We start from the raw sequence: 13756 nt of genomic DNA on the forward strand, positions 1-13756 counted from the left end.
CCCAACCACAAAACCATCCTCCTTTCCTTTCCTTTCAAACTTGTGACATTGGGCAAGTTGCTTAACTTTCTGTGCCTCTTGTTTCCCAGCTGTGAAAAGAGGCTAGCACTTGCCTATTTTACAGAGATGTTGAAAATTCATTAATGTTTTCAAGGTGCTGAGATACTACAGTAAAGAGGGGTGATGAGGACAGAAGAACTTACGTACTCCGGAAAGAACTGGGGTCTAGCTGGGAAACCAGAGGCACAGAAAATTAAGTGACTAATAGCTAAAAAGTTAAAGAACTTGCTAATGATTAAAATAATTTAACAAATTCTGTATGAAAGTATATATTAAACCTAAATTAAAAAAAACTTTTCACCATTTATTTTTTCACTTTGGTAAAGCTGTCGAAACTGAAGTTTTGTTTTCTGGCTCTTACATTCTAGCACAAAACTGCAATGTTTAGGTTGCAACCAACACAGTGGAATATTTACATCCAATCTAACAAACTTTAATTGCAATTAAAACCATCAAGGAAAAACATTTCCAGTGTTAGTTTTGGTACATAATTGTTTTACATAACTTACAGCTTGGGCCTCCCCCACCTAACGGTATTTTCTTAATTTCTCTCACTATTGTTGTCATGTGTACTCACAAAAATGGAAGCTTTAGCATAGATGAGACACTATTGGCAGCCCGGTGTAGTCAATTCTTATGCACTGATGCAAAGCTCTAGAATTTGTGTTGCAAATACTACAGGGGAATGTTCAATCCAAACTCACTGGAATAACTTCTTTTTAAAAAAACAACATATGTTCTGTAAAAGTTATACAAATTCTAAACTTGGGGCCTTAATTGCCTAAGTGTTCATGTAAATTAGCAGTGCCTTCCTGTAAAATTAAAGTTAAATAGTGTTTTATTAGATGAATTAATGTTTAATAAATGTTAAACATTAATTTATATTCAACTAACTATGTTTAATAAAAGACAGATATTGTAAGTATACAGATAGATATAGTGTCTGCATGTAATAATTCTACTGACAAGATGTTTACTGTATAATTACTGTTTGGCACCTAAATAGCATGATGACAGAAACATTAGATATAGATATTTCCTAAAAAGATTTTCTGCCTGTCATACTGGTTTCTTCACTTTTAAGCCATTTAATAATACACCTCTACCCCGATATAACGCTGTCCTTGGGAGCCAAAAAATCTTACCACATTATATCGAACTTGCTTTGATTCGCCGAGTGCGCAGCCCAGCCCCTCCGGAGCACTGCTTTACTGTGTTGTATCCGAATTCGTGTTATATCAGGTCACGTTATATCTGGGTAGAGGTGTACTATATTTAGTTTGTGTGTAAACTTACGTATTTGATATTTTCCCTTTCACACTGTCCCTTCCTATGTTACTTGCCTGGAACTGTAATTTTTTTGAGGACATGGACATAGTCTCAAGCATGGTGGGTCTTAAATCCTGATTGGGGGCCCATGGGTGCAACTGAAAAACAAATATTAAAGAATCACTCTTTAAATGATTGTTGAGCTCTGAAATAAATTTACTTTACTGTGTTGCTACATGCTTCCCTGGTTACAAGCTTTCTGCTTTATTATGCATTATAAATGGTACTCCTGAAAAGCCCAGTCTGAAATTATTTGAGTATTTTGGACCTGAACATTTATTTTAAAAGAAAAATATTCCAGTTGACAAAACTAGTGTAGATGAATTAATAGTGTTTAGTAAAGCAGATGGAAATGTTTAGTGGAATGGAAAGCCAAACTGTTGCTGTTTTATTCATTGGCACGAGAATCTTGAAACACTGTGTACTTCACCCAGTATTAAAACACACTCCTATAACGATATGTGAATCAAGGAAATTTCACCTTCTAAGGCTGATACTGGGCCCTTAAGTTTTATACTGCATGAGCGTCAGTATCTAGTTACAACAGAACATCACACTGATCACAGAACCACTCGGATATGCCTTTGTGTTAGTTTGTGTTTGATATTGGTGGCACTTGAACTAGTTTTTAATACAAAGCTTTAATTGGACTTTTAAAGTACAACATTTTATACTTTAATGTCTAAATGAACTCTTCTTAAAAAGCTAATTATTGGGGGTTAAATAAGTGAGTTGACAAGCAAAGATGAAAGTTGGGAGCTACTGAGCGAAGAATGGAATGAACTGCTGAGTTTCTGGGAGATTGGAAAGGATGCAAGTCCATTGAGGGCATTAGTTTCATCCTGTTAGGAGCCATTCAAGAGATAGTGGAGAAGAACAGACACACCTCTTTTCTACTACACTGCTGCCAGTGAGTTGTCTTAAAAATTGGACCAATATAGAATGCAGTGGCAATTTCTGTTGGGATTATTTAAACACGAACAATGCTCCTTAAAAAAACGTTTATAATTTGCAACAGCAAACTTGAATTTGGACTATTTGGATATATGTCAGCCTTCCGGGGCTCCAGCCAGTTTAACACTGGATCTGCTTCACGGACCCCCTGAAACTGGCTTGTAAGCCCCCTATGGGGCCGCAGACTCCTGGTTGAGGACTGCTGCTCAAAGGGACTGTCAAACAAGGGGCTGGAGGTTTCTTTGAAAACTCTCTCCGGCTAAAGAGAAAAGAACAGGAAAACAGGAAATGTTTCATTTTAACATTCTTACCACTTTACATTTCAAATGCTATAAGTGTTTTTCCTCTTCTTTATCTTCAATAAAAGAAGGTTTAAAAGGTTTTTCAGTGGTGTTTGCAATGGTACAAAGCCGGCTGAAATCTCTGCATACGAAACTCCGGACCTTGTCCAGCACTGTTTAATGTTGGATAGTGACTGGGTTATGTTAATATCTTTGGCTCATATATTCCATCTAAATGAGTACAACACCTCCTGTAAAGTCATGACTTCAGAAGAATAAGTGGATGTTAGTGATCATAGTTGCTTGCTTTTTAGCATATCCAGTCAAACCGTTAACCATGCTGATAAAGGACTACCACTTTCTATTGCAGGATATGGTTTAGAGAGACAAGTTTCAAGTGTTAAGTACAGATGTACTAATTTATAGAGGTGTTAGCTACCTAATTTCACTCTAAGCAGAAAAAATGGAAATTTAACAGTTTTATGTAGCATTATTTCTGTAGAACATCATTTCTTACAGACTTTTCTTTTCTCATTTATTCAGGATATATGACTGGATGCCTGAACAACCAAATATATTCCAGGTAGAGCAGCTGGAACGTCTAAAGAAAGAATTACCAGAGCTGAAATTCTGTACATGTCCCACTGTTAGCCACTTTAGCACCACGTCTCTGTGTAAATGTCGTAATAGCCGTATGGAAATGAATGGCATAGATAACTTATCAGATACTTAAGTGTGCATAGGCGAGATTCTGCTTTCTGTATTTAATTTTTACCATTGGAGCAGTGCCATCTATGCCTTCATTTTTTTGAGCAATAACTATGTTCCTATTCCAAGACAGTACTTGCTAGAATTTAAAATTCTGTTAAAATGTTAGGCCAGTTATAATTATTGTTCTAGTTTACATATACAATTTTTAAATATCACAATCAACAAGTTCAAAATCTTAAAATCGAAACCAAGTACTGTAACAGTGTGCAAACATAACTTTTATAAAATGAGCAATCTGAGGTGTGGTAGTTTCAAAGATGAAATTCTAGAGGTTACTGTGATATGATATTGAAACTGCTGATGTATCATTTTGTCATAGATTTGATTCCAGTACTAATCTGGCATCAGATTAGGGGAGTGATTGTAATGTATGCATAATTAGATCTGGCCTGAATAAATTAGTACCTCATATGCATGTATTTGCACTGATGCATCCAATTGTAAAAAACCTTTGTGCCATCTTAAAATGTGTGTATATACAGTATAGATATATTTTTAAGTAAACTGCAGTGCACGTGAACTGATTTTTCTCACTCTGTTAGAACATTTAGGTTGCTGCCATTTTTTTTTCTTTACCAGCCAACTGAATGGCATAAAGTCTATATATGGCAGTTAAGGGCGAACCACAAGTACAGCTTTTAATTAATCCTGCACAACCCTGCCAAACCTCAAAACGTTGCAAATAACTTTAGACACACACAAAAGATTTTTCATTGGTTAAGAACTTTATTGTTGCACAACAATCTTAAAAGAGCAAAAGTATATAATGCACAAATTCTACAAAATGCATGCTTCAGGTATTAAGCATGAAATTATAGGTGTTTGCAATGGTCCTTGCATCCTTGAGGTGCTAGTTGAGTGGGAGGGTAGCAGGGATGAACTAAAACACTTAATCTTTGTTGCCTAAAACCATGAGCCTATATGTAAGTATATTCAAATAAGGTTTTTACCAACTACAGTTCATCTTACTACATGTTACAGACTACTGACTTTTTTGTATTCTGCAACAGCTGTGATTTTTGCTTTCAAAATTGATTTCTCAGATAATCCTTATCCTCTATTGGCTGATGTCTGTCCTCTGTAATTTATTCCAAAATTATATCTTAAAAAATCCTGTTAGGTATGTATGCATGTTCTTCAATTTGTACCTTGTAAGATACTGTCATGGCAACACAACAGCTATAACTTTTTACTGAAGTGTTCATGTCTAATAAAAAAACAACCCAAATATTTATTTTTCCCTTGTTGTAAATTGACAATGAAATTGATAGCTTGTATTATAATCTTTAAATACTGTTGTTGCTGTATAGAATTGATTACATGAACAATTGCAAATATGTATTTGGGCCTGCACCACTGAATAGTTTGAGGCAAAGGGTTTCTTTTAGCTTGCCTTGCATATCTCGTAGTTAAATTTCTTTTGTCCTCCACAAACAGCACAGTACTTGGAAATTGTCTTTATTTAAAAAAATAAAATAAATTTGAATTTAAAAACAGCTGTTAATTTTTCTTTTTCATTAACTATTAAACTGGTTTGAAGCCAACTGTTTAGTAGTAAATCATAGGGGTGTTATTTGGTACAGATCCAGATTCATAAATCTGTAAGACTGCAGCTTGTGATGAAATTTTAAAATGTTCTTAATTCAGTTATTTATCTTGAAAGATGCCCAAGTGCTTGTTAACCCACCAGACTGGCTCTCTTACAGCCTGAGTGAAGACCCAGATTGCATGATTTGAAGACCCAGAGAATTTAAAGTGATAGCTTGTAATGTTAACAGTTTTCAATACAACATAATTTACAAACTGATGTACTAACTACACTAGAGGGTTGCACGTTTCATTGCTTGGGTAGGTTGAGCTGTACACCCAATGAGAGCAGCATATTAAACTGCTGCTGGTGGTGTGTGCTTTTTAATTTGGGGTATACATTTAATATGAGCCTCTATTATGGTGTCTTTAGAAAGTTCCCATGCAGCTTCCAGGCATTTAACTTTTGTGACTGTACCTTTTAATTTCCATTTCACTAGCTTCCTCGTTTTCGTGTAGTTCCTCTTTCTGAAGCTAAGGTGGTGGGATTCTTTGGTGTCCTCCCCCTCCCCCCCCAATGATATATTGAATTATATTATGGTCGCTATTATCAAGTGGTTCAGCTATATTCACCTCTTGGATCAGTTCCAGTGCTCCATTTCTGGACCCACTGCTGGTCATGGCAGGTCTGCATGACTACATTATTCCACCAGTCTCTGCTGTGATCTCATAGTGGGCATCAGCAGCTGTGCCAGTGTATGATGCCAGGGTACTCCCCTGCTGCCTCCTCCTCCTGCAGCTCCATTAGGAAATCCATTAGGCACCTTTGTGCTAGGTGCTGTACAAACACAGGACAAAATGAGTCCTTGCCCCAAATGTTTAAAATACACATTTAAAACGAGACAGCAGCTGGGCACAGATGGGAATCCAAGGAAACAATAGTGTCTAGGTAAACCAGATGGACTATCTGGGTGAGTGAAAGGATAGAACACACAAGCAGAGTGAACTGTCTGGCCAAATGTTATACGAGTTCTATTATTTGGGCTGGGCTTTTGGGCGGGGGGGGGAGGTTAGGAGGGGCTCCGCTAAATGGGAGGGGGCTGAAGGGGACTCAGTAGGGCAGGTGTGGAGGGAAGCTGAAGTAAAGAAACGGGGGGCGGGGCAGAGGGATTTGGAGCGAGTGGCCAGTCACCGCTGGGCAGGAATAGCACAGACACAGTTCAGATTGGACTGTCCAGAGCCTCCTGCTTGGGCAGCTCCTGTCCCTGTGGTTGGAGTCTCTGCTTTTCTCCCCTAAGGCCGCACAGGGTGGGAGAGGGGAGGCATCACCTGGGTACTAGTGTCCCTGGAGTGGTGGGGGGAGGGGTCCTTCCCTGCACAGTTCTGGAGCTGGGGTTAATGGGGGAGGGGTGGCTCCATCTAGGCCCCAATTTACCCTCTTCTTCTCCCCACCCCCCTGCTGCAGTGCCTGCGGCTGCTCCACCCAGCCAGAGGCTGACTGGCCGGCTACTGCCTGGTCACAAGATCTGACCCAGTCCTTGGACGAAGGTGAGTCTCTCTCTTCATCGCTGTGTTTCCTTCAGCTCCTCATAGAACTTGTGCCAGAGTATCCTTCACGTGGGTGGGCTGCAGGGAGTATCCTCGGGGGTCCTGGTCGTGGAGGCCCCTCAGACAGGAGTTTCTCCACTGTAAGGGACGAGGGGGACGATAACTCCTGCTACCGAAGGAACGGTGTGGGCAGGGTCCCAGGAACGCTGTGGAGTGTCCCTTACAGTCTCTGCTAGCGTTAATTTATTGCCACGAATGCCCCTCGTTCCCATCCCGGTGCTGCTCCCCCCACCCACACACACACAAAGCTAGGGCTCGGGCATCAGAAGGCTCCCTGGTGTCCAATGGGTCGGTGAGTAGTTGCAAGGACGAGGTTACTTTCGCAACACTCTCCAGGCAGCCTGACTCCTCTCCTTTGGCCTCGGCTCCTGGCATGTGTAAGCGTCCCAGCTGAGAGCTCCCTTCTCCGCCTTGTGGGCCGGGGAAGGCTGATGAAGCAGCGCGTCCCCTCAGGCCTCAGTAGCTGCTCTGTTCTCCAGGTGGCCCAGCTAGCTGCCTAACCATTACTGCTTGGCTCAGGGCTGGCTTCTCACTGGTGTCAGAGGAAAAATGAATCTTGAGGTGGGATTCGACAGAGGAGCGAGACCTTATAGACTTAATGTGGGAGGCCCCTGGTTTTGGATGCTGAACCTGAGACAGCTCAGTCCTGCGTTTCAGAGGTGCTGAGAACCCACCTCTTCAATCGTCTTTACCATGGGGTGCCTCCGACGTGAGAGGAAGCTTCTAGAAAATGTTGGTCTTCAGCGCTTTAGAGACATTGCTGCTCTTCCTCTTCAAACCAGCCTCCTCAGCGCTCGGCCCCTTTCAGCTCGGGTTGTCAGGTGTCCGGTTTTCGACCCGAACGCCCGTTGAAAGGGGACCCTGGCAGCTCTGGTCAGCACCGCTGACCGGGCGGTGAAAAGTCCAGTCGGCGGAGCTGCAGGGCTAAGGCAGGCGCTATTCCCAGCTGTCCTGGCACCGCGCTGTGCCGCAGAAGTGGCCAGCAGCACGTCCAGCTCCTAGGCAGGGGTGGGGGGGGGCCACAGGGCTCCATGTGCTGCCCCAAGCACCAGCTCTGCACTCCTATTGGCCAGGAATAGCAGCCAGGGGGAGCTGGGGTGGCGGTGCCTGTGGGCGTGAGCAGCGCACTGAGACCCCTGGCCCCTCTGCCTAGGAGCCGGACCTGCTGGCTGCTTCTGGGGCACAGCGCCGTGCAAGGACAGGCAGGGAGCCTGTCTTAACCCCGCTGCACTGCTTACTGGGAAGCACATGAGGTAAGCTCGTGCCCCAACTCCCTGGCCCAGCCCTTAACCCCTCTCGCAACCCAGACCCCCCTCCTGTACCCCAAACCCCTCATCCCCAGCCCCACCTCAGAGCCTGCAACCCCAGCCAGAGCACTCACCCCCTCCCAGACCATGACCCCCTTTCCCAGCCCAGTGAAAGTGTGGGGGGGCAAGCCACTGAGGGAGGGGGAATGTAGTGAGCAGGGGGCAGGGCCTTGGCAAAGGGGCGGGGCTAGGGTGTTCAGTTTTGTGCAGTTAGAAAGTTGGCAACCCTACTTTGAGTACTTGCATGCCACTGCAGCACTTCTGCCGGGCGTTGCCTGTTCCTATGGGAACACAAGACAGGCAGCCCCCAGCATCACTGCAGAGATGAGCACTCTGCGGCATTTGGCAGGGGAGAACGAAAAACAGGAAAGGCCAGGGGGTGAGAGACTGTTTTTAAGCCTTAATTATTCCTTGAAGTCTGTGGGTTCTGAGTGAGTATGGTCCTGCCACCTGCAGCTTTGTTTATTTGTTTTAATCAAGCCTGGAGTTTCCTTTGCAAAAGCCAAGAGACCTCAAAGGAATTGATTTAGAAAGTCTCTGCACTGTGGTGGCTAAGCCTGATGGAATTTCTCTCCTAGCTTCCGAGCATTTGCCAAGCACTGGGCTGGTTGAGATGGGCCCAGCCCTCCCTACATAGAGCAGTGATTTTAATGAAACATTTTTCCAATGCTCACTTACCTAAGGTAAGAAGATTGTGCCATATGTTCCATCACAGATGTCTGGCCAATGTTCTATTGTTAGAATGATCCTCTTTATACTAGCAATGGGCCCAAACCGAAACCTTAGAACCGTACTTTATATTTCTGTAATGGGCCAAATAACAAATCTGGATTGGACCATGCTCAGACTGGAGGGTTTCGCAGTCCAGATCCAAATCTTCCAAAACTTCAGCATGTTTGGATTTGGCCTGGTATCCGAAGTACCACGTGTTCTCTGACAAACTTGACCTTTATTCTGGGCAAAACCCTTTAAGTCTACCCCACTACTGGAAATGATGCGGCAGCTGCAGATTGAACATATGTATTTAATTTAAATCTGAAAATGATTCATATAATTATTACAATCTCCCTTCCATTAGTGAATTTGGTATTAAATTCTGCTGCTTTTATTGATTTTACACTGAACCCAAAATTGTTATCCGTGTTGTGGGATTTTGCTGTGAATACACATAACTGAACAGTAGGAGTTGTCTGAGGGGAAGCTGGAGCCTCTCTTTTGAGTGTGTCTCCATGCGGATCCCAGGGTACAGTTTCTTGCTCTGCCACAGAGTTCCTGTGTACCTTGGTCAAGTCACTTAGCCCTGAACCTCATCAGTATTTAGGCACCTTGTGGAATTTTCAGAAGGCTGTAGGTGATTTCAATAGGTGTTGGAGGTGTGGATGCTTTTGAAAATCCTACCAGGTATGTAAATACCTTTTAAAAAGCCTTTAGTCACTCTGCGACTCAGTTCTCCATCTGCATCATGGGGATGATAGCACTTCCCTCCCTCTCAGAGGTGTTGTGAGGATAAAGAAATTAAAGAGTGAGAGTTGCTCAGATACTACAGTAATGGAGGCCCTGTAAGTACCTACAGTAGATTTCAGTCAGATACAAAGTGAAGCTGGTGTGAGAACAAAGCCGCTGGAAGATTTAAGTTGGTTTAGATGGATAAGTAGGGCTGAGTGAGGCAGCTCCTGCAGATTCAGATCCAGCCTTAACCTCAGGGACAGTATCTGCATCCACCCCAGCTATCACCTGCCCTCTTAGCTGTGCTAAAGTCCATCCCTGTCTCAGCAACCTGTACTGGGCCAACCACTCTCATGAGTTCGGGAGGTTAAAACATCTTTACAGTGCATGCGTGTCCTCATTTCACCCAAAGGAAATACAGATACCCTGAACAATCAGCCTGGTTTTAATAAGGTGAACTCTTAGCTCATTTAAATTAACACTCAAGAATGCTAAACCACCTGTGGGATCAAAGGCTGGCAGTTCTGTGGGGTCTTTGAATGTCTCCACTCCCGAGGCGACGCAGCCACGCTTTTGAGAACAATGTACACAGGTTTGTGGTTATATAATAGATGGTAATTGGTTTATTGGCATAGGAACTAGAGTTTCCTTAAAAAAGACAAGGTGAAATTCAGGACCAGCTCCTCAGCTAGTACAAATCAACCTAGCTTCATTGACAATGGTGATGCTGAGCTGCTGGAAATCAGCTGAGAATCAGCCCAGGGTGTTCATAAGGGCATGAAGCACCTAAGGCAAAGCAGTAAAGATGTTAGTTAACAAGGATACATTTAAATGTTTCTTAACTAGAGACTTTTGGTCTAACAGCTGTCTGGAAATGAATGCTCACTCAATGTGATTTCATTTCTCTGTTTCTCTCCACTCAGTCAAATGAACCAGATCCTCAACTGGTGTAATTTATCACAAGCAATTTCAGTCCCATTTCTCTCACCCGGCTTTCTGCCCTTTCACTCCTATTCCTGTACTATCCACTCATCCTCTTCAGGGCCGGCTCCAGGCACCAGCTTATCAAGCAGGTGCTTGGGGTGGCAACTTGGGAGCGGGGCGGCACTTTCAGGTATTCGGTGGCAATTCGGCGGAGGGTCTCTCACTCCCGCTCAGCGAAGGGCCTCCCGCTGAATTGCTGCAGATCGCGATCGTGGCTTTTTTTGTTTGTTGGCTGCTTGGGGCGGCAAAACCCCTGGAGCCAGCCCTGATCCTCTTTTGCTTTACCTTAGCTTCTACTTACAAACTATCAGAGTGTGCACGATATATTTTGACTCATTTTGTATTTTATCTGTCCATCTTAGGTATTTATATACCCCTATTACCATAACATCTCATAATTTTTTATGCCTTTCTCCTCACAACGCTGCTGTGAGGCAGGGCTGTGCTATTATCCCCATTGTACAGATGAGGAACTGAGGCACAGCGAGACTAATGGCACGTCTACACTGCAATTAGATACTCGCATCTGGCCCGTGCCAGCTGACTTGGGCTTGCAGGGCTCAGGCTAAGGGTTTGTTTTACTGCGGTGTCGGCGTTCAGGCTCATGCTGGAGCCCAGGCTCTAGGGAGGGTCTCAGAGCTCAGGCTACACTGTAGTATTAAACAATCCCTTAGCCTGAGCCCAGTCAGCTGGCACAGGCCGGCAGTGGGTGTCTAACTGCAGTGTAGACACCCCCTCAGTGACTTGCCAAAGATCACACAGGAAATCTGTGGTAAGAGAGGGACAGGAACTCACATTTCCCAAGTCTGAGGCTAGTGCTTCAACTACTGGACTTTACCCTTCCTCTTTACCTCATGATTTTTGGGGGCCTGACTCATATTTTAGTGCTTGGGGTTGGCACTCCAGCAGTCATTGCAGAGAAAAGGGCTACGCACAGACCATCATTCCCTGAGGACCGAATGGCTCCTGCTGGTATGACAGAGCAGGGCAGGGGTATGTGTAATGGTATGTGTCGGGGGATGTGAGGGGGGGTACATCAGAGCTCAGGAAGGCACAACCTAAATCTGAGGCCTGGCAGCTGCCTTCTCAGGGGGCTTCTGTCCAAAGCAAACCATCCCTCATTCTGTTGCTCCAGCGATGCATAAAAGAAAACAAAAAACCTCCCCTGGAGAGTGAGATGATTAGATTGTGGCATTAGCCAACTGACTCACGCAGGCATTAACACATAGGCCCGAATTCATCCTGGCACCACCCCTACTGAAATCAGTGGAGTTACACAGGGATAGATTTGGCCCAGGAATAGAGTGATTATTTACCTGGTACCATATTGTCATGTGTGAGCAGGATCTGCATGAGCTGTCCCCTGACATCTAGTGATGAATGGGGACAAAGACTTCAGGAACAGACCGTGTTTGCATAGACACGCCTCCTCTGCCTAGGTGCGCACCATGATGGAACTGCTCTGTCGAAATGATCACTTTTGGCTGGTGTTGGGTTACGAATCACTTTAGTGCGGGGGTGACGGAATGTCGTTATCCTGATTGTGAGAGGAAAGGGCAGCAGGACTGTATTTAGCTGCCCTGATTGGGGAGGTCACCCTAAACGGAACCTCACTAAGCAGGGGGTAGGGTTGCCAAAGCCTAGTGGCGAGGGGGAAGACAGGTGTTCTTACTTAGCGGTGTAGGCTTTGCCTGAGGAGTCCTGGACATCATTTGACCTTCTTCTCTCTAGTGGCTAAAGACAGAGCTGATTAGAGCCAATCGAGAGTTAGAGTCAGGGCCGCCCAGAGGATTCAGGGGGCCTGGGGCAAAGCGGGGGAGCTGCGGTGCTTGTACTCACCCAGCAACGGTCCGGGTCTTTGGTGGCATTTTGGCAACGGGAGACCCTTCCGTCGCTCCGTGTCTTTGGCAGCGCTGAAGGGCCCCCTGCCGCTGAAATGCCACCAAAGACCAGACCGCCGCCAGGCCAGGGCTCATGGGGGCCCTGTGGGGCCCGGGGCAAATTGCCCCACTTCCCCCCTCCCCCCAAGTGGCCCTGGTTAGTGTTTCTGTCTGGTGATTACTAGAGCTGAATGGCTGATAAGCAGGTGTAGGGGCTATGCTGCAGGGACAGTGGTGCAAGGAAAGACAATGCAGAGGCTGTACTGGCAGTGAAAGCACTAAGAGCTGACATCACTAAAGAGCGGGGTTAAGTGGTGGAACCTCAGACTGGCGGGGAGCAGAAATGGCAGTGAGCATCTGACAGCGGCAGCATGCAGCCAGCGGCAGCAGAGGCAGCAGCAAACAGCCCGTTGCAGAGGCATGCAGCGACCGCAGAGACATTGCTCGACACCCCTCATCTCCCTTTTCTGGGGTGGGAGATGAACCCTATAGAACACACCTCTGAACTCTGGGTCATTGCTAACTAAGTACAGCCAACTGTGAGTGGGGACGGAGGGGGGAGTGGTGTATTAAGGGGACATTCATTCATTGCACTTTCCCACCGCGAGATGGGAAACTGAGGCAAAAGACACTGCCCAGTGAACTGTGGAGTCGGATTTGCTTATGGTCGGTTGCTTTTGAATGTGGTTATGGTGGTTTCCCAAACTAATGCTTGGTTCCCTTTCCCTTTTAATAGAGCGGGGAAGAATTGCCTCTAAGACGCACCTGGGGGTAGTGTTCAGTTTCTCCAGATTACTGGGAGGGGGCTTGAGGCGGTTCTGTTTCGTATTGTTAAGAGGGACCCCTAGATATCGAACCCAGCCCTTGTTGCTGCTGACTGCACCTGGCAGATGGGTACACGTGTATTTGTGATAGGAGACTTGGAATGTCACCCAGAGCTTTGGGATAACAAACGGCTCCCAGCTTGTCCACAAACCTTGTGTAGTCTCATTTCTCTCCATTCTTTCTTTGCATTTAAACCCACTGCTTATCCTACTGAAACTACTCCAAGAACAGCCACCGTGCCTAAGCCTTGCACGTGCATTGTGGATGCAGTGTGTTTGTTCTCAGTGTTCATTGTACACAGACAAAACACAGGGCGTCTGTATGCAGTTTCTGTTAATGTTTTGTGATCGGTTTACAAATGACATTTATTCGGAAGTAGCCTCAATATTTCCGCTGATGACAACACAGCTGTCTGCTTCCTAGTACTACACATCCCCACTTGGTATCAAAGTCCAGGCAAGCGACATTCTTGAGCCGGGAGGTTTGGTCTGGGATGTATGTTTCAACAATTGAATAACAGTGGTCACTGCTGTGACACAAATAATAAATCGCACTAACGACAGTGAAGTGTGGTTAAGACACTGAAAGGGGACTACAGAGATCTGGGTTTTATTCCCATTCAGCAACCGACTCCATGTGTAGGGTGACCAGACAGCAAATGTGAAAAATCGGGACAGGGGGTGGGGGGTAATAGGAGCCTATATAAGAAAAAGACCCAAAAATTGGGACTGTCCCTATAAAATCAGGTCACCCTATCCCTATGTGACCAAGTGTCAAGACTTTT

The 13756-nt window shown here is 45.0% G+C and overlaps 1 protein-coding gene across 2 annotated transcripts in view; it reads left to right on the forward strand.

The window, feature by feature from the left end:
- GPCPD1 (glycerophosphocholine phosphodiesterase 1) overlaps window positions 1-4891 on the forward strand; it is a 69478-nt gene extending 64587 nt beyond the window's left edge. For both annotated transcript variants that reach the window (XM_045009794.1, XM_045009795.1), the window contains exon 20: window positions 3168-4891. In XM_045009794.1, the coding sequence (XP_044865729.1) occupies window positions 3168-3357 (190 nt within the window). In that variant the 3' untranslated portion in view covers window positions 3358-4891. The remainder of the gene's footprint in view (window positions 1-3167) is intronic.
- Window positions 4892-13756: the final 8865 nt, after the last annotated feature.

This window comes from Mauremys mutica, chromosome 3 (assembly GCF_020497125.1).
Source record: "Mauremys mutica isolate MM-2020 ecotype Southern chromosome 3, ASM2049712v1, whole genome shotgun sequence".
NCBI classification, from domain to species: Eukaryota; Metazoa; Chordata; order Testudines; family Geoemydidae; genus Mauremys; species Mauremys mutica.